This window comes from Morone saxatilis, unplaced genomic scaffold (genome assembly GCF_004916995.1).
Source record: "Morone saxatilis isolate NCDOM2014 unplaced genomic scaffold, NCSU_SB_2.0 Contig18, whole genome shotgun sequence".
Lineage (NCBI taxonomy): Eukaryota > Metazoa > Chordata > Actinopteri > Moronidae > Morone > Morone saxatilis.
This window is the reverse complement of record NW_023339740.1, coordinates 25,870,103-25,890,168: the sequence shown is the minus strand read 5'-3', so window position 1 is coordinate 25,890,168 and position 20,066 is coordinate 25,870,103. Positions and strand designations below refer to the sequence as shown.

The 20,066-nt window shown below is 37.7% G+C and overlaps 1 protein-coding gene across 1 annotated transcript in view; it reads right to left on the bottom strand.

Annotated features, from left to right (window-relative positions):
* raly (RALY heterogeneous nuclear ribonucleoprotein) overlaps nt 1–20,066 on the bottom strand; it is a 36,183-nt gene that overhangs the window by 12,746 nt on the left and 3,371 nt on the right. The window contains exons 2-4 of the mRNA XM_035662352.1: nt 15,648–15,720; nt 13,729–13,776; nt 3,589–3,752 (exon numbers count right to left, since the gene is read on the bottom strand). Of these exons, the coding sequence (XP_035518245.1) occupies nt 3,589–3,752; nt 13,729–13,776; nt 15,648–15,720 (285 nt within the window). The remainder of the gene's footprint in view (nt 1–3,588; nt 3,753–13,728; nt 13,777–15,647; nt 15,721–20,066) is intronic.

Sequence of the window (20,066 nt, the reverse complement as noted above, 5' to 3'; positions counted from 1 at the left end):
CTTTAAAAGTAGTACTGTTCTTTTAAAACTTAAGTCATCTAAGTATCACAGTTCTTAATTCTCATCAAGACTTCTGAAATTCAAACTCAACCCTCTGCCTTAAGTCTAAACGTTTACACTGTCTTACCCATGTCTGCATCCCATTTTCTTGTTGGAGTGAAACGTCTGGCATGGTAGTGTCTATTACAGTACTGCCATGGAAATTACAATGTCATTTTTGATTTTCATTAATTAAAAAAATATACATTTCTTGAATGAATTACTGCCAAATACACTATATAACTTTTTTTTCTCATTTATCCTGGGGATGCATGCTCTTATTTTTGGCAACATGGTGCTTAAGATTCATATAGTCTATGCATTAAAACAGCCTGCAAAGTAAAACTACAGTGTCTTCAATCAACAAGTTAAGTTAATTGTATGTTATGGAATTGATACATGTAAGGGTTTAAAATAGTCTGGCTGGTAGAAGTAGATCTATAAGGATACCTTGTGGACACCAAGGGCCTCATGTATAAATGGTTTTCACACACACGTGGGATGTATAAAAATGAACGCGACGTAAGGATGTGCGGGCCGTGCTGCAAACTCTTGTCTGGCTCTGTGACTTGAAGATTTCAAACGTCAAAGTAATGAATCTCGCCAGATGTTTCTACATAAAGTTTCCACTCCAGAAAAAAACATAATTATGTGCACTGATACACCATGACAGTTTGATCCTTTCTGTGGATAATGTTTAACATCAGAAAGACCAAATCCAAAACAGGAAGAAAATGCAATTTTTCCCACCATGCCTACCTTGTCCTAAATATGTATCCTAAATATATGTCTACCTGGCTAATTTCCCACAGATGAAATGTCTTACTCAAAGCGCTTATATTAAGATCGCCAGGGAAAACAGCGATTTCTGTTTATGGGACATAGAGATGTTAAATAAAACCCTGACCCGGGCCCACCAAAGCCGAGTGCAGCAGCCATATAGCTTGGAGTAACATACACGTCTGAGTCGCCCTCATATGCGGCAGGATGCCAGAGGTGAGAGCTTTTGATTGCAGCAATCCAGCCTTGGTACCTGGGGGGCCAGCTCTGCCAGGTGAGCTATCCAGGTAACCCTTCAACTACATATTTAACCGGATGAAGGATTTTAGTTATGGGACGTCTGGATCAGGGAAACAATCTGAGCAATCATTAGCAGCAGCACAGCTGGCAGGCGCTCTGGGGCATTCTTTGTCCGCCAAACCGCATTGAAGAAACACAGTGTTTTTACCAGTTTTAATGACCGGGTCTGTTTTTTTGAAGAGTAGAAGAACTTTTTATTCAAAAAGCCCTTTGCCCAAGGATCTCAAAGTACGTGCTAAGAGGTCAAAGATACAGCAAGGAGAGAGGCCATGAAGAGCCTTGAAAGTAATTAATAAAAACGAATCTTATCCTAAAACATACTGGGACCCAGTGTAAAGAGACTAAACAGGAGCGATGTGATCACATTTCTGCAGGTGTGACTGGGCTGTTGCAGCATCTCTGTGTCTTTAAAAGTTAAGATATATCATAGTTTTCAAATATTTCTAAGATGATAAAAACATTGCACAAGCTCTGTGATTCCTCGCCACAGGCTTTATATGATCCAACTGAGAACAAGCAAAAAGCAGAATTTGTTTGCCGTGTTCTGGAACCCAAAGACAAGAATCTCTGTTTTGTTTGAGTTCAGAAGAAGGACATTTTTTGACATCCAGTTTTTGACATTACAAAGGCAGTCATTGTGAACTCTGTGTATCATCAGCATAAAAATTAAAAGAGACACTGTGTCGAGGAATATACCCAAGGCAAAGACTGACCCCTTGGGGCACACCATACTGAGGAAAATGAAGAGACACAGAACCTTCTACTTGACAAGTACGATGGAAACCACTGTCCCAGACATCCCTGCCTAGTCTGTCTAACAGGTGCTGTGATCAATTGTGTAGAAGTCTGCACTAAGGTCCAGAAGTACATAAATAAAAACTGAGCTACCAACATCAAAAGAAGAGCAGGTGGGCCAATGCTAGAACCACCTGAAACAGCTGCTATCACTACGTTGATGTTGCATTGCATGGGTCCAGCGTAAGTGAAAGGTTAGGTAAAAGGTAAACCATGTTTTTATCTATACATTGTCTAATGTTTCGCTGCAAAACAATTGACTCTCTCCTGATATTGTATGTCATTGTATTTGTTATAGTAACCCATCATAAATTAATATAATTATATTGGGGTTTTTTATCCTCAGACAATTAAAGTTCCATTCACGAAATGGACAAAAAAAACTGCTTGTATGAATGCAGGCACCACAGAGATTGGTAATGGTTCATACAATATCAGATAAAAAAATCTGTAACAAGGATTATTTTATTTTTTCAACAGAAATTTTATAATGTGGACCCGAAATTCCTGTGGTTTAAAGACTGTCTCTGTAACCAGGAGCACAACCAACTTCACATTGGCAGGGTTTGTGTTTTACACTGAGCATTAGGCAGTACAAACTGTCAGCTCTTTATTTTGAGCTTTAAAAAAAAGTGGTAAAGTGAGTGGTAAAGAAAAAAATATATAAAGTGTGTTCTGTTTGGATGTTGCTTTTCAAAACCATTTGAAATGCAAGTTTGATGAGTACACAGAAAGACACTCAAATCAGTGACATAAAAAACTGCTTTGTGAGCTCTGCAGTGAAATTCAGTAAAACTCAGCGGAAATAAAAAACTGCTGTTGGGAAAGAAAGGTTCAGGTCGAAGTCAAATATGAAAGGAGCTGACGGGACGTCAGCATCTTTCCTCAGATCCACGATCTGAACATGATGTGAAATGAATGTTTAATGAGCGGAATGCAAAAATAAAGTGACACCAGTCGCCCTGATGCTTGAACCTTCCACTGACATGTAAAACATAAACTTGAAAGATAGATGAAGAGGAGGCTTGGGTCACAGGGTAGAAAAAGACAGTTTAATGATATATGGTGGTTTACATCAGAATATTGAACTTCCACCAAGACATTCATGCTGATATACTTAAATAAATTTCATGTTTACATTCTGAATCTTTGGAAAAATTAGACTATTTCCCTGTTAAAACAGCATCTACTATATGTGCTATTTATACAAAAACAATCACTGTTGCTGCTACAGCAGCTAATGCTAGCTTCCCTACTACTATAACTACTTTTATTGCATTTTAATGCTTGTACAATGCATCACTGGATTTTTTTGTTCAGTGATATATGAAGTGATGGTGTTTCATAGACCCGAGCATAGTTGCATGACATAATGATAAAAACTTCATTCATCCATTCAGTAGTCCTAATAATATACTTTTCTGTGTTTTTTTTACAAAATAAAAAAGGGAAATATATAATGTATGGCTACCATCATTGTTAGAATTATGAAATAACATCAAAACTTGGGAAGGAGATTAAAAATCATTTTTTATTCTGAATTCTGAAAAATCGATTTTGTTTAAGTTTGCCAGGGATAAAACAGATAACTCAAATGTGACCTGAATGTAAAGGTAATAAAAGAGACAGAAGTATGGGAATTAATATTATAGATGGATGGATAGTGGAACTCACATCTCTGTTTGTTGCCGTTGCTGGTGGGGAGGACAGAGGCGTTACGTGCCAGCAGTTTGACTGGCAGAGATTTGACCCGTCGTACCAGGGGCACCGCCACCCTAGGGCGTTTGACAGGCACCACCCGAGGGACTGGAGACACCCTGCCACGGTACTCAAACAACCTGAAGAGAGAGAGGAGAGGGCAGTCGAGAGGAAAACAAGGGGAAAAGTTGGGATAGGAGAAGAGTGGTCACAAGGGGAGGAGTGGGCATTTGGGAGAGAAAAACAGAGAAAGGCAGGGATTAAGAAAATAAGAGGACAGGAGAAAAGCGAGGGCAGGTGAAGGCAGGAGTTGGGAATAAGGAGAGGAGAAAGAGGAGGGTTGAAAAGAAGGAGCTGAGAAGAAATGAAATTGAAAATCAACCTTTATTCAATCAATTCAATCAGAGATATAAATTATATTTGTATACTAAGTTTCAACAGCGAACATTTTTGGTAGACAACAAATTACATGATTATGATATGTACCAGCAGGATATATTATTGTAGGACCAGTGTGTTAGATTTAGTGGCATCTAGCAGGGAAGTTGCAGATTGTAACCAGCTGAATACTGCTAACCTTCCAAGTGTATGGGAGAAACTACGGTGGCCAAAACCCGCTTAAAATGCAAAAGGCCCCATCTAGATCCAGTGTCTAGTTTGTCCGTTCTGGTCTAATGTAGAAACATGGCAGCATCCGTAGAAGAGGACCTGCTCCGTCGATAGATTTAAAAAAACGGCTTATTCTAAGGTAATGAAAAGACAACCATTCTTATTTTCAGATGATTACACACTACTGAAAACATATTTATGGATATATGACACTCTTGCGTCCTGCCTGATATGTTTAATAACATTCGTTTATTGTGTTTTATTGTGTCAGGAGACAGGGTTAACTGAGAAACAAATCTACTCTTGCAAAATAGTATAGTATAGTATACAAAGCACGTGAAAACTTTTCTATGGTTATGTTAAAGACAGCACTTGGTTAAGGTTAAGGAAAGATTGTGGCCCTAATTTAATGCAGAAAAAACAGTGACTTGAAGGATGAGAAAGGACAAGGTTACTTTATTAACATCTAAACAAAATGATGACTATTAAAACTCTCTCTTGTCAAATCCTGTGCTTTGCGCATCCAACCATCAATCCTGACCACCTCCCTGCTTGCAGTAAATAAACCAAGCAATCCCCTTATGTATTAAAACGTTGCCACACACTATAATCCAAGGAGCAATTATGTTTTCCAACATATAGTATAGAAACAAAACTTCTAAGGGATAAAATTAGAGTAAGAGCATCAAATCATCAAACTTTTTGATCAGTTAATGAGGAGAGAGAAATAACAAAAAAAATCACAGGGAATATCTCCATCTCAGTGCTTTCGTGTTATTTTGGCAGTTAGTATAAAATAAATTAATCCACATTACATTTTGTTCTAGCAGGGAATAATACAAAGCGTGCAACAACATACATCAATCAAACATTAAGCTATTTTCCATTTCATATTTAAGGAAGGATCTAAGGATTTATTAGTTTAGTTTTTGTTTTCAGAGCTTTTGTACTAACATCAAACATTTGATTTTATTTATTTCCAGCTGAGAGTACCTCCTGTATTTCTATTGTGTTTTCCATTGTGGTACATTGCATGTCTATCAACACCCCACTTAAAAGCTTACTGATTTTAGGCCATCAGCAATCACATGACTAATGCTGACAATTTTAACCAATCAGACCTCGGAACTGTTTCCCTCCCCATTTTGGACAATTAGACCACATTTCTCTGCTTCTCATGTCAGCTTACTCCCAGCTTATGAAAATTATCAAACCATCAGAAAAACTCAAAAAAAGTATTGACAGACATAACTCCAACAACTCTACATGATTCTAGAGACTAGCACATGTTCAGAGATGGTGCCACCAATGAGAACCACAGCAACCTAGTGGAATATGCTGCCAGAACATCAGAGGATTCTGGAGAGTGCCAAATTACCAGATGAGCTTGACACCTTCTATAACGCCTGCCACTTAGGTGTCATCACTGACATTTTTATCATATCAGTATCACAAGAGTGTTCTCATCTGCTTCAAGACACACACATGTCTGCAGTATTAACGCCCTGCTGCTTTCACCCCCATTATAAAGTACTTTTTTTTTAAAACGAGTTCTGCAGCACATCAAAAACAACATACCAGGCAGCACGGACCCTCCCAGTTTGCTTTCTGAGCCAACATATCCCCAGAAAATTAATATTTTAATTTCACTATTATTTTATTGGCTGAAAGTTAGCCCAATGAGAAAAGGCTTACTATTCTATTCACAGGTTTCACACTCTTCACTGTTAATCTGCCTATCTACAGTATAGACAGTTATAGAATAAGGGGGATCCGTGAGCCTCCTTGCTAAAAGTCCTGTAGAACTTACGCATGACTTAAAAGAGCATGACCCATTGCTCTAAAAAAGACAAGAGGATAGTGTGATCAACTGTGAGATCTTCTCTCAAGTACGGGGGATGTTAAACCACATGTCAAAATGTTATATTTATATTTATACAGTTCTGGCTTTAGATGGGTACCAACGTTCTATCTGGCTTAAAAGGAATCTGTAAAAAGAAAACAGACAGTTTGTCTTTATTTTAAGTATGTCCCTGTATTTGACAGAATCATCCTGCACAGATGACATCACTTTGTCATTCAAATCCAGCAAATTATTTCTCATGTGGTTGTCAAGAAAACAGTATTACACAAGCAATACCAGATCCCCTTTTGCCACCCAATAAACAACAAAGAGAAGCTTTTAAAAAAGACAGAGCAAAATTAAAAAGGGGAAACCACAAGGATGCTCTGTTTTACTGTCTTACAGTTGAGTAAAGTTAGAAAACAGGAAATGGAAAATCATGTTTTTGAGCTCCCAAATGCTTCATATTGGTTAAAATGTCAGGATAAACCAGAGAAAAGAGGCCACCAGAGAAAACATTATTTTTTGGTTCCCCAACATGTGAGCCTGATTTTCTAGTGGTAAACCCTAACAATCTGCTGATGGGTTCAACAATAATATTAACTCTATGGTAGAATATTTTAAATGAACAAACAATATGTTGCCAGAATAGTGCTAACACTTAGCTTACTTGCAACAGTAGCTTAGTCTGGGCACTGCCCAGGTGCCGTTGAATAAGGCACTGGAACCCCAATAGCTTGGTGGGTGCAGCTAAGTGCCAGACCCATCACTCTAACATCTCTCCCCTCAATTACATGCCATAATCAAAAACATACATAATAGACTAATGTGTGTTTTAGGTTAGATTATATGTGACAGGGAATGTAATCTACAGTTAGTCTTTTCACTGTTTTGCTTTTATGTTATTTATTTTACAATATTTACAATTGAACATGAAGTGAACAGATCAGTTAATGCTAGATTAACAAGTCCCCAAATTAGGCAACAAAATACATCTTTGGTCTATGCCCTCATGACACATGGAAAGGTCTTCTGATTTGATGCCAGTATGGTTATGGTTATATTATGGTATAATTAGGTTTAGGCACAAAACTGGGCTGAATGGCATTAATGTAAAAGTCACATAACATTTCTGTTTAATAGAAAATAAAAACACTTGGGACACTGAACACTTCAAGAGTTATAAATTGCTAAAACTGTGCATTGAAAAACACTAAATCTCCATCTTGACAATATAACCCAAATCAGATCCCATTTTCAGTGTACTCAGTATGTGAATCTATGGTTTTTTTGGTGGATTGGCAAGGAACTGTTTCACTTTTGTCTCCCCCCAAAAAAAGGCAAATAAATCCCAGGTTCAAGTATGTTTTGCGAATTGTAAATAAAAAGCTTGTGCTCAAATCAAAAACGTAATTCATTTTCGACTCAGGTCATGAGGGTTGACAACATTTTGGGAAACCTGTTTGGAATATGATGATTTAATTCAACAATTTTGACAACAATGACCTCCCTTTGGCAGGTTCTGTGAGATATGGACTGCAGCCTGTGTTTTACTTTTTGGGACAAGCAGCAACTTTATTTTGGTCTGTTTTTTGATAACTAGCCCAAACAAGGCTCCAAATGTTTCAGATCCTCCCAAAGCTTAATCAGATTCTATCAGCTCATAAAACTAGGTCTTATAATCACCGCAGATAACAAGATGGCAATGTGCTTCACTCCCCTACCTTAACATGCATCTCAACAGGGATAGAAAAGAATGAATGGTAAATCATATTGTGAAACATGACAATTTATTTCCACTATTTGGACAAAACTGTTCTGCTCTGCAAATCAAATAACCAGATCAGACAAGGTCTTTAATCCCCTGCACAGATCATACTTCACTGATATAAGGTCAAACTGTTTTTTTATGTACAGAATTAAAAAAAGGAATGAACATGAAAATGATGAAAATAAATTTGCAAAAGGGTGTACAGAGATTAAAGGAAAAGAGGGGAAAGAAAGAAAACAACATTTAAAAGTTAGAAGACTTTACTCAGCAAAGCCAACAGAGAAAGTCCTGTAGGACTTACGTATGACTTAAACCTTTCAAGGATAATGTGATCAACTGTCTTGGACACTGCACACTGCAGATCTGAGGAATACTAAAATTGAAGGATGTCTAGCGTCAGCTGCGAGAAGTCATGAACTTTAATAGGGCACTTTCTGTACTGTGGTGAGCTCTAAAAGCTGATTAAAAAGATTCGGACATTGACTCATCATTCATAAAAGCTAAAAGTCAATCTGCAACCTTCTCAAGTACTTTAACTAAACACGGTAGTTAAGAGATAGGTCTAAATTTGCTAATAATTTGGATTGAATAGCAGGGCACAGTGCCAGAGGAAAGGGAGCTGTTTGCAAAAGTACAAATTGTGTTTTTTACAAAATCAATCAAGCAAAAAAGCAAGTTTTAGCCCTAGCAGGTAAATAAACTGACAGGGAATGTATGGGTAAGGTAATACGCCGATGAATGACGGAGGAAGGGAGGGAGACTGCCAGATCCCAGTGAAAATTGTAAATCAAAGCTGAGGTCTGCGGCCCAGCTGGTCAGCATGTTTCAACATCTGTTAAGACAGATGTTTGTACAGTAGAACTCAGCAGGATTTCTCTGACTTTGGTAAAGGGGGCTGATTTGTTGGAATGGATGGTGAGAGGTAAGGGATAAGGGATAAGGTGCTCAGACAAAGGTGCTCAGACATCTGGAAGGAGTGCTGAGTAGCATAGCAACTCCTTCACACTGAAAAGAGCCAGTTAAGATAGTTCCGACATCTAAACTGTCGCCACTGTGGAGGCATTCCAGGCATGTAAAACTAGGAGGAGACCCCAAGGTAGCACCAGAAGGTGCTGGAGGGATTATAAATCCCATCTGGACTGGGGATGTCTTGGGGTCCCCAAGGAGAAGCTGAGGAAGTAGCTAGAGAGAGGGGTGTCTGGGGTTTTTTGTTCAGCCTGCTACCACCACAAACCCAGACTGGGATAGTCTGAAAATGAATGGATGGATCAAGCATAGAATAAAATTGAATTCACTAAAATGACAGTAGTGTAGTGTGTTGTTTGTACATGTGAAGTACACTGACACAGCATGTTAAATTTAAAATGACTTTAAAGTGCTGAATCTCACCTTTAATTTGTGGGTGCTTCATATATTTCCATATCAGATGGACAGAGTGGGAACTGGCCTGACATCAGTGTTCAACCTTGAATATGGACTACACTATAAACACCAAGTGCAAGGATTTCATATAAACACACATATCACTGAACCAATGTAAGAGCAACTATTTTGCACAAAAGCCACAAATCTGCTCTGCTTTGTCTTAAAATGCGTATTTTTTTTTTTTACCTCTAAATAATATTTGTAATAACTTGGTTTATTATTTCTGCATTCTTTGCATTCATTTCAGATAATTTGGCCCTGGGAGAACCATCAGACTATGACAGTTACTAGATTATGTAGTTATTTACTTCCAAACTGATGACACGTGTGTAAGGGTTCTTTCAAATGAAAATCAAAGAGTCTGGGTCTAACACAGAGTTCAGAGATTGATGTATGAGTCATAACCCAATCCCCATATTCACAAAGGTCTTTGATGTGCTGAGGTCTGGGGACCAAAATAAATTCACAGTCATGTTTCTGGAATCATCTTGAAGTGATGGCAAATTATCATGCTGGAGGTTCCAATTAGACATGAGACAAAGGCTGGATTCTGAGGAGAAAGCAATGCTTAGGAGCACTCCAATTTTCAAATGATGCTCCATTAATACTAACTGGTTTAATGTAAGCCAAGAGATCTATGCTAAGTCCTGACAAGACCAGCATCAGCCTAAACTTTTGACATCAAGCTAGAATCATGGACTGTTTGCAGCAAATGAAAAGTGTTTATCTTCTGCGGATCATGTGCTCAGTGAATTACAGAGAACTCTAGCCACTATACTTTCAAGATCACCACATCTTAGATCCCAGCACTAGAAACAAGCTACAAGTTAAATCAAAATGTAAATCTAATTTTATAACTTCTTATTCCTCATCCACTCTGATGTTTTCTGCCGTGCTTGCCATTTTTTATTGAGGAACTAGTAGAATCCAATGATGATTTCAAACTCACGCACAAAATTAAATTATACTACATTCTTTTCTGCAGTTATGCTGGTGCTCTACTTGAAGGTCACAATATTTGGGGGTGAAAGTTGAACTTTGGCAGCAGAAACTGGAGGAAAATCAGGGGTGTGTGGTTTGGTTGGTTTATGCAGCTAGGCAGAAGGGCATAGCCACATCCTCCACTGAAAATAATGTTGTAGTCTCACACTTGAGTGAAATCACTCTGATATCCAAGCAGTCACAGAAAGTAATCACAGTGGTTGAAGGAAGCATCCTAGGACTGGAAAGCCCCATGTTTGATCCAAAGGACAAGCCATGTTGAACAGCACCCATGAGAATTAAGCTCTCTGGCTGCTCCCTCTTTGTTCTGTATGCACACTGGCAGAGTAAATAGAAATGTGTAATTGACAGAATTAGCAGACACAATTGCCCCTCCTTTCCCGGTGTGGAGGAGAAACCTTGATAACCCTTCTTTGCTGCATTATGCTGTTTTATTTAAAGATAGACAGCGCTTGATGCATTTTGACAGGAGTCAAAGAGGGTTTGGGAGGGTGGTTTTTCTACCACAAGCATGACCGTCTTTTGTGAAACACAAAACCTCTGCATGAAAAACATTTAAAAACTTCTGCACATAATGGCAGTGAATAACCCCAGATTGTTTTATCATTTTTTTCTCTGGGTGAATGCAAAGATCTCTTCCTTAGATCTGAGACATACACTGGTTGGACATCTGGGATCATCTGGATGCATCGTCACTGATTCATCTCAGCTGGCCATCTCTACTTTCTGTTCTTCTCTGTACAGACACTTTTCAAAAACATACTGGTGTACATATATTTTTTTACGTTATCAAAGTAAAGATTCAGTTTCAAAGCCCTGAACTCTCTTGGAAATCAGTTGAGACATACATGAGTGGGTCCAAGGATTTGCTTCAAGTACGAGGAATGCCAGGACCACAGATGCAGCTTTTTCTTTTTTACTCACACAACAGTTATAGCGTTGATGATGACTTTCACCTGGTCTTGTCAGAGCAGTAATAGTTCCCACACTGTGACATGACTGCTGAGGTCAATGTAAATGGATTGAATTTGACCAGATGTTCTTCAGATTTCCTTCACTGAGAGGCAGACGGGGGGAGAATGAAACCCCTAAGGCTGATAATCCCTTGGTTTAAAGATTTATATAAGATCGTGTCAATTGTTTTATTATGATGAAAGACATTGTTAACATTCCTGTTGTGTTACCATCAAATGTGATCAGTTGTTTCCATCATAAACACAATCTCTTACTACCTGAATGCTGTAAGGATTTGATACCTTTCACAGTGGATAACATTACAGAAATCCATCATGTTTATAAATCTTGCTGTTTATTAGTTAGGACATCTAATTTGTTTCCAGTAGAAGTGTTTACAGATCCACATGGATCGATTTCCTTGTATATAGGTTACTGGCAGCAAGTTTGATATATTGATATAGTTGTACTAATTATGATAATTACTAATAATTATATTATAGAGCAACAATGCTCCATGACCTTAACCACAGGGTTATTATTGTAGATGTCATTGTTAAAGTAATCATTTCAACCCAAGCCAAACCGAGTCATGATTATTAACTAATCTAAACTATCTAAACCTGACCTTACTTTAACTGTAAGTGTTGTCACATCATAAAACAGATTTAGGATTTATTTAAAGTGATTTGTAACATTTTGGAAGGCACAGACAAATGATGCCTTCCTGAAATGTGTTATTCAAGAAGGCATGGACAGAACCAACCATATTTGGTTGTGTTACATTTAGAAAGATCTATTAGCAGAAATGGAATTTAATATACATAGGTATGCTTTCATTGGTGTATAATCAACTTATATTGGAATTGTAATGTTTTTGTTACCTTAGAATTAACCATTTTTATCTTAGTGTGGGTCGCCTTCTATGGATGCCATGTTGAACCACCATGTTTCTACAGTAGCCCAGAACACTGACTGTAGATTAGGGCCTTTTGCAGACACCATAGTTTCTCCTACACATATGCACACATTGGCATAATAACTTATTCTAACTCTAACCTTAACCCTAAGACACAGTCCCCATTTTTTTCCACTTATTTAAGTTTAAATTATTTTATCCACACTGACAGTATTATATTGTGTATTATCCTGTTACAACTGTTTATGGAAACTGTAAGATGCTATTCACAAGTTTCCCTAAATTTTAACCTGACACATTTGGTACTGGAAACACTGGGCTCTCAGCAAGGCTTTATTTAAAATAATGTTTCTGAAAATGCCTGCACAATACAGCACAGCACAGCACAGCACAGATCTCTCTCTCTCACTCACACACACACACACACACACACACACAAAAACACACACCTGCAAAGCTACAGCTAGTGCTCCATTCCCATTTCACCAGACCTCAAAGACAAATTCCCCACAGCCTTTCCCAAAAGAACTATCCATCTAATTTCTTGGTTCTTCTCCTTCTTGCAGATGGGGTGGGTCAGTCAATGCTTCTATTTTTTTAATCATAAATTATTCACAAACACAATAACCAAATGTTTCTCTCTAACACATCTAAATGCTCTTCCTACATGTCCATCTTATCTTTTTCACTGCTCTCACTCATCACCACATCCAGAATTTCGAGACTTTATTCTTCACATTGTTCAGCTCACTAACATCAAATCACCTGTGCAGAATATTTCTCTGTTATATCTAAATGAACATCGATGGCCTGATTTTTTAATTGAATTGGATTAAAACGTTGTGTTCAATTATCCTGGGATAATTTGTTTCTAATAATACAAATGATCACTGTTTTTGGGAAACAGGAAGTTTTTGGGCATAAAACTTTCTGTCTAAGTTTTCAAGAAGTTCTTCTGTCTAAGCACTTTTTTATATTCATAATTAATACTAATCTAGTTGAATATTGGTCTCTAATTGTTGTATTTTATGTTTTTGTATTTAATTTTATGTAATTATATACCAGTGGTTCTGAATTTTGAACTTACTGTTGTGCAAATACAAAATGCATGTACTTTGAGTTTTTGGACAAAAACTACACAAGGCTCATCTGCAACAATGACAGTTACCCCAAAATATGTTTCGTCAATGAGCATCTCCTGTTTTTCTTCTTTCTTTTCCTTGCCAGAAATCTGTCCATCTGGTAATTTACATGCCATGTAGCGGTAGCTGGTTATTGATAAAGATGTGTAAAACATTTCTCCTCTGGAAAAACAGTTTCCATGTTCATGTCCATGTGTAATATAACAGCAACCCAAAAAAGTGTTTTAAACACCATATTTGCTCCATTGTTATGGCTCAATAGAGAACTCACATTGGGCCTTCAAACAACATTCTGCCTCTGGCCTCTGAGAGGTTAACATGATTAACCTTCTGTTGATAGCTGGAAACACCAGAGCCAAGAGTCCATGCGTTCAAAGCCTGACTACAGCCCTGCTGGCTCTTAAAGGGAGAAGAATGCTGGAAGGAATCCAAGTATCATCCTTCCTCTTACCTGTCATAGAAGTCTTCTCTGTAGTAATCATAGTCAAACTCATAGCCACTAGGGAAAAAACACAGAAGAACATGATTGGTTGTATAAAGAAACGCGATACAATGCTTTTCATAACACAAGCATGAAACCACATTTAAAACAACACATGGGAACAAAAGCTTTTTGGGGTTTCCACGCAGTTTATAGTTGCATATAGCCGACAAATGAAAAAATACAATTGCATAAAAGAGGCAATAATTACAAACTCTGTGGGAGAGACAAAGAAACCACAACATACTTCATCTCACCCCAAGAGACAGAAAGAGAAAAATGAAAATGACAAAGACAAAAAAATTAACTGGCAACAGAAACGGGATACTCGAGAATGATGTTTAATGTTTACTGACACATTTTACAGTTGCTATTAGAATGCTTTTAGCAAACATGTCCTGAATATATATACACTAGAAACAAGAGGGGAGTCAGAGGTCCGGTAAACTTTATGTAGCTGTGAAGTATGTACAAATAAATACTTTATACTTATATTGCTTTATAAAATATACTTTAGTGATATTTGTTATATTTAAATTGATACAGATGAATCAAATTAAGTAACTAAAACCAACTAACTAACTAAACTAAGCACTTTTAGTTCATAGTTTTGTTTTCATGCCCTGCAACTTTATTTTTTTGATCTCATCAACCCCATTTCCAGCGGCAGCAGGCAACTGCTCTGATAAACACACTGTACGCTAAACAGCAGACAAAGTTAGAGACTTACTGGTGAGGTAAGTGGAACGGAGCTAAAAGGGGAGTTAATTTATCAGGTGGACACAATTGCGATGCCAAACGGAAGATAATGTTTCTCTATGTCTGCTGGATGTTTAAATATGCAACCTCTTGTTAACATGTCAGACAGTTATATAAACCTGGGATATGTGATTTGCTGTCAGCTATCTTTTATAGTTTTGTGGCCCCTAGATTAATGCAGCTTTAAAATATTCAGGGAATGCTTTTGAGGCAAAAACTATGAGGCCGTTGTTGTTTTGGGACTGTATTATAATGACATATGTTTTACATTCACTGTTTCTTATTTTTGTATATTTTGTCCACCTCATAATAATTAGCAGAAAAGAGCGGGTCAGTTGTTTATTTGAGTTTGAAGGTTTGAAGGTTTGAGCTGTAAACCCTTGTCAGGCCCAATACCGATACTGTTTTAAACGTTTAAACAACTGCCAGTCAGATTTTTTACCTTAATATTGCCTTTGATAGACATGAAAAGCTCATGAAACATCTTCAAACAACTGTGGGACACAAAAAGGTCTTTATTGAATCTCAGACTTATTATTTTTCTTTTTCAGGTTTAGCAGCTGTTTGAGGTAGAGTGACTCACCACACTTTTTCAATACAAGAAACACTCTGAAACTGATTACTACCATAACAACTATTATTTCATTAAAAGGGATGATTAACATGTCATGGGTAAAAAAACAGAGAAAGTAAAAGAAAAGAAAAATCCCAATTACAGCTACAATATAACACTTCTAAAAAAAAGTCTAAATATTCGTTTAAAAGTTAGATAGCCTTTAACTGATGAGGACTGAGATATTAAAATAGAAGCCTGAGACTTCTTCAGGGTGTTAATGTTAATAACACACCTACAGGTCTCGGCTTCTACCTTCAGGGTGTTGTTATCCAGTGTAGGTGGTTTGAAAGACCCTCTTTAATTAAAGTGGTTTAAATTGCAGTCCCACATGAGCACCTGTATTTGTTTTTGTGGCCACATTTGTGGGTGTAATATTCTCTTGTTGGCCGTCTAATATAGATCCTGGCCTTTCAAAGAACCTGTGCTTGTTTAGACGAGTCCTAAAATGCTCCAAGATCTGCTTAGAAATGTGACTGACAGGCTAACAATCAATCCAATAAATGGCAGTGTGTACCTGTAGAGAGAAGCTGCTGATCGCTTCAGGCCTTTGGGTCTGTTTGGCCTCGGTTCTCCTGCCATGTTAAGATCTGAAAAAAAAGAAAGAAAATAGAGGAGCAATTTATTTTTGTCTTTTTAAAAACTTTCAACTTGGTTAGCCATCCAATTAGGAATATCTGAAGCACCCTCAGAGCTCAAAAACTCTTTTATATTTAATAGAGTCGGATCCCAAAACATTTAGTGAAATATCTGTATGAATGAGACAGATTCAGAAAAAAACTGGCGGCTGTAGCTCAGGAAGTAGAGCCACTAATCAAACATTTGGCAGTTCGATCCTCGATTGCTCCTGCTGCATGTTGAAGTGTCCTTGGGCAAGATATTGAGGCCCAAATTGCTACAGATGCTGTAAGTCGGTGTGTGAATGTGAATGAAAGGATTAATTTCTGTTTGTGATGAACGCTTACCACCACTGTATGAATGTGTGTGAATGGGTGAATGTGGCATGAAGAGTAAAAGGGGTCAGAAGACTAGAAAGGCGCTATACAACTACACTCCATTTACCATTTATACAAGTGGAGTGTAGCTTATTGTAGAGAACTGTCTCTAAAGGTGGATGGTGTGTTGCCTTGTAACCTCCACTAGAGGAAGCTGTTGAGCCATTTTACAACATCTTCTCTATTCAGCCCACATTGCCCGTTGTCAGTAAAATCACCTGTTCAGCTATTCAGTTATTCAGTCAATCAGCTTGAGTGACATTGGCCTGTCAAGTTGCCATCTATAAAGAATGTGAGCAATCTGATTTCCAGCAGTACAGTGTGTGGTTTTTCCTCCCTTATTTGGGGTGATGACAAAAAAAAAAAAACAGCTTCACTTTACTCAAGTCAAGGAGGAATACCACATTAAAAGTAAATTCCCTGCATTACTTACTGTGTGGTACTGTGTGCTGTTGTGGGCTGTGGTGGTAATTGAAAATAAATGTGAATGAATGCCCAGTTCATGTTACTGTGGCATCATTGGGCAAAACAAGAGAGATTTGAGAAAAGCATGTGCTAGTTATTGTGCTGTGAAAACGTGACGGTAATAAAAGATTAGAAAAAAGCTATGTAATCTTAATTACACCAATTTATGATTAATGACGAATGAATGTTTGTTTGTTTATATGAAACAAGGGTCAGGACTAATGAAAAAAATCTGTATATATATTTGTGTCAATCTGTAATTATCTGTGCGTATAAAGAAGAGTGTGGAATCCCCCCAGGCTCCATTCTTGGACCTCTTCTGTTCAACATCTACATGCTCCCACTAGCTCAGGTTATAGAAAATGACATATCTCACCCTAATCATGTAGACGACACACAGTTTCATATAACAATATCACCAGACTATTGACCCATACAAGCACTGGTGCATCAAAAATATCAATTATTGGATGTGCCAACATTTTCTCTGGTTAAACAAAGATAAAACTGACTGTCTTTGAACTCAAAGTTCTCAGATCTGTCCAGTTCTCAGATCTTTGAACTGGCTTTCTGTGTGTTGAATAATTTACTTTAAAATACTGTTGGTTTATAAGGCACTGAATGGTTTTGGGCCAAAAATATATTTCTGATCTGCTGCTCCATTATGAACTCTCCAGATCTCTCAGATCATCTGGGACGAGTCAGCTTACTGTCCCCAGAGTCCAACTAAATATGGAGAAGCAGAATTCAGTTTTTATGCACCACATATCTAGAAACAAAGTCTAATTTCTTTTAAACCAGGGCTTAAGACTTTTCTGTATGCCACTGCACTTTATTAAGTATAATTTGGGACTTTTTATCTTGGATCTTTTATTCTACTGTTTATTCTATTTTTCATATTCTAATTTACCAGTTCAAGTTTCAAGTTTTATTCATCAGATACTCAAGATATCTCTGTGTATGCACTGAAATGCTTTTCCTTCAGGACTGTGCTTGACATAATAAAAAGATAAAATATTCAAAAATACAATATCTACAACAGGAAAATATATACAACAAAAGATATGGTAATATGTACAAACAATTAAATATTAAATATGGTGCAAATATTAAGGTGCAAATTTGAACCTTAATGTTAAAGCTTACCATTAAAGGGATGCAGGGGACGAGTGGAGGTCATTTGTCAACAAGATTAGAGGTGTAGTCTATTAGGGGCCCTGACAGTGTTCTTGTTCAGGATTTGAATGGCCTGAGGGAAGTAGCCCCGCTTTAGCCTCTCCATTCTGGCTCTGTTTGTTTTATGTTGCTTATGCCTTTAAGTCTTAATGTAAAGCACCATGAATTGGCTTGTTGTTCAAAAGTGGTACACAAATACATTTTCCTTATTGCCTTGCTTTGCTTTCTGTTAACATAGGAATAGTGAAAAAGTGTTGTTACTTGTGATGCCAAACATGAAGCGTTTTAAAAAAGGTTAGGCACAATAAGCTGTTACTTCAGGCTTAACCTTTTCAGAAGTCTTTCTGCAAAGTCGCATTGTTTTCTTTTGTACTTGTTCTTTTGTGTTATTATTTACAGACTAAAAAACAATTTAATTTAAATATGATTTAATTCCCCTGCTCAATAGCAACAGCTGCATGAACTTTGTTTAAAACTGTGAAAAAAAGCAGCACATTAGAGGTGATTACTACTTTGTGTTTTGTGTGACTATTATGATTCATTTGTGTTTTGTTTCCACCCCACACATGTGGGTGGAAAGTTAATAGCTGCTCTGTGCTCATACAAGGAAACATACATGCACCTATGATTCATCCAGTCATCCACTCTATAAACCGCTTATAAGTCTCTGGGGGCTGGAGAACATCCCAGCATGCATTGGATCAGAGGCAGGGAACACTTTGGCTCAAAATTCAAAATCAAATGGCAATCTTAAGTTTCCAGTTTACTTAACCTGTATGTCTTTGGATTGTGGGAAGAAACTAGAGCACAGACATGGGGAGAAAATTAAAACTCCACACCGAAAAAGTAGAGTCAGCAGGCACATTTGAACCCAGGACTGCAGTAAACACTGAGTCATTGTGCCACCTGTCATGAATCAGGACAAAATGAGCAACACAAGAATTTCCTGGAATTCAATGTAATGAATCCCACACTGCATGTAATGTTGATTATGTGATGTATATGTGATTATGCCCTATAATCTTCATGCGGAATGCATTTTGGCATAGGATTGGAATAGAAATTGCTTATGCGCGGGCAATGATTGTCATTGATACCTATACACTCACATACCAAACACTCAGCCAGTGTAGGGATCTTAACCTTACCACCCTTGAAACATTCGAAACCACTGGACTTCAAGTGTAAAGCCACCGTTTCAAGATGACCGTCACCAATTCAGTATCCACAAAATATGGCCACATCTCCCCTTCTGTTGCTGAGTTATGGCGTTGAATAATGGGCAGCAAAGTGTTTTTGATGAACATTATGATATTCACAGGGATGTTTACCTACTGGATATGAAATTTCATCATTTCATCATTTCATCACCATTAAACATTTCTGTGAAATGTTGTCATGAATAGCGTAAAAAATGTGTTTTGAGAGGTCACACTGACCTTCACCAAATACTAATCAGTTCATCTTTTAGTCTAAGTGGACAGGTGAGGTAATGAAATTCCCTCTGGGAGGTCACAATGGCACCTTTATTTGAAAGTTGATTATTTATCATCTGTACACACACACACATCATGATCAACGCTGCCTGATAATGGCCCGAGTATCCATCCACCCAGACCTGATTGTCTCGAGTCCTATGGCCCTTGAATGCCTCTAGTCGAGTCTATACTGTAGCTACAACTCTTAGGTACAGTACAGATGTTTCTATTGCCATACTAAACTATGATTCAAGTGGCTGCTTTAAAAATGTCAGTATCTTGACACAAAATATTTTATAACTTCATAACAACATATATAACTACATGATGAAACATTTAACAGTAAATAAAAACATGATGTTAAAATGCATATCAAATTCAGAGTCATTCAAAAGGCTAATAGTGTTTGAAATTCCTTTAAACATAAAGCAAGATGATGGAAGTTTTGGAAGGGAAGCAGAGGAAGTAGTGAGGATAATAAAAGGATGGACAGACGGGAAGAAGATGGAAAGTGAGTTTTCAGCAGCCAGAGGCTGAAGATTCAAGCCTGTTAACTTCACCGTGAAGGGGAATGTGTGTGTATGTGTGTGTGTGTGTGTATGTGTTTGAGGCAGTGATCCAGAAATCTGACCGCAGCCAGGTGTGGAAATGGCAGAAGTCCAGTTGTTTGCAAGTGGACACACATACACACCTGCCACCACCATCAACCCCTCCCAACCTCCCAACCCCCCAACCCCACACACACACGCACAATAATTCAAGCTATTGACCCTACCCTTTATGACCTAGAGAAAAGACAACCCCCCCCCCCCCCCCCCCCCC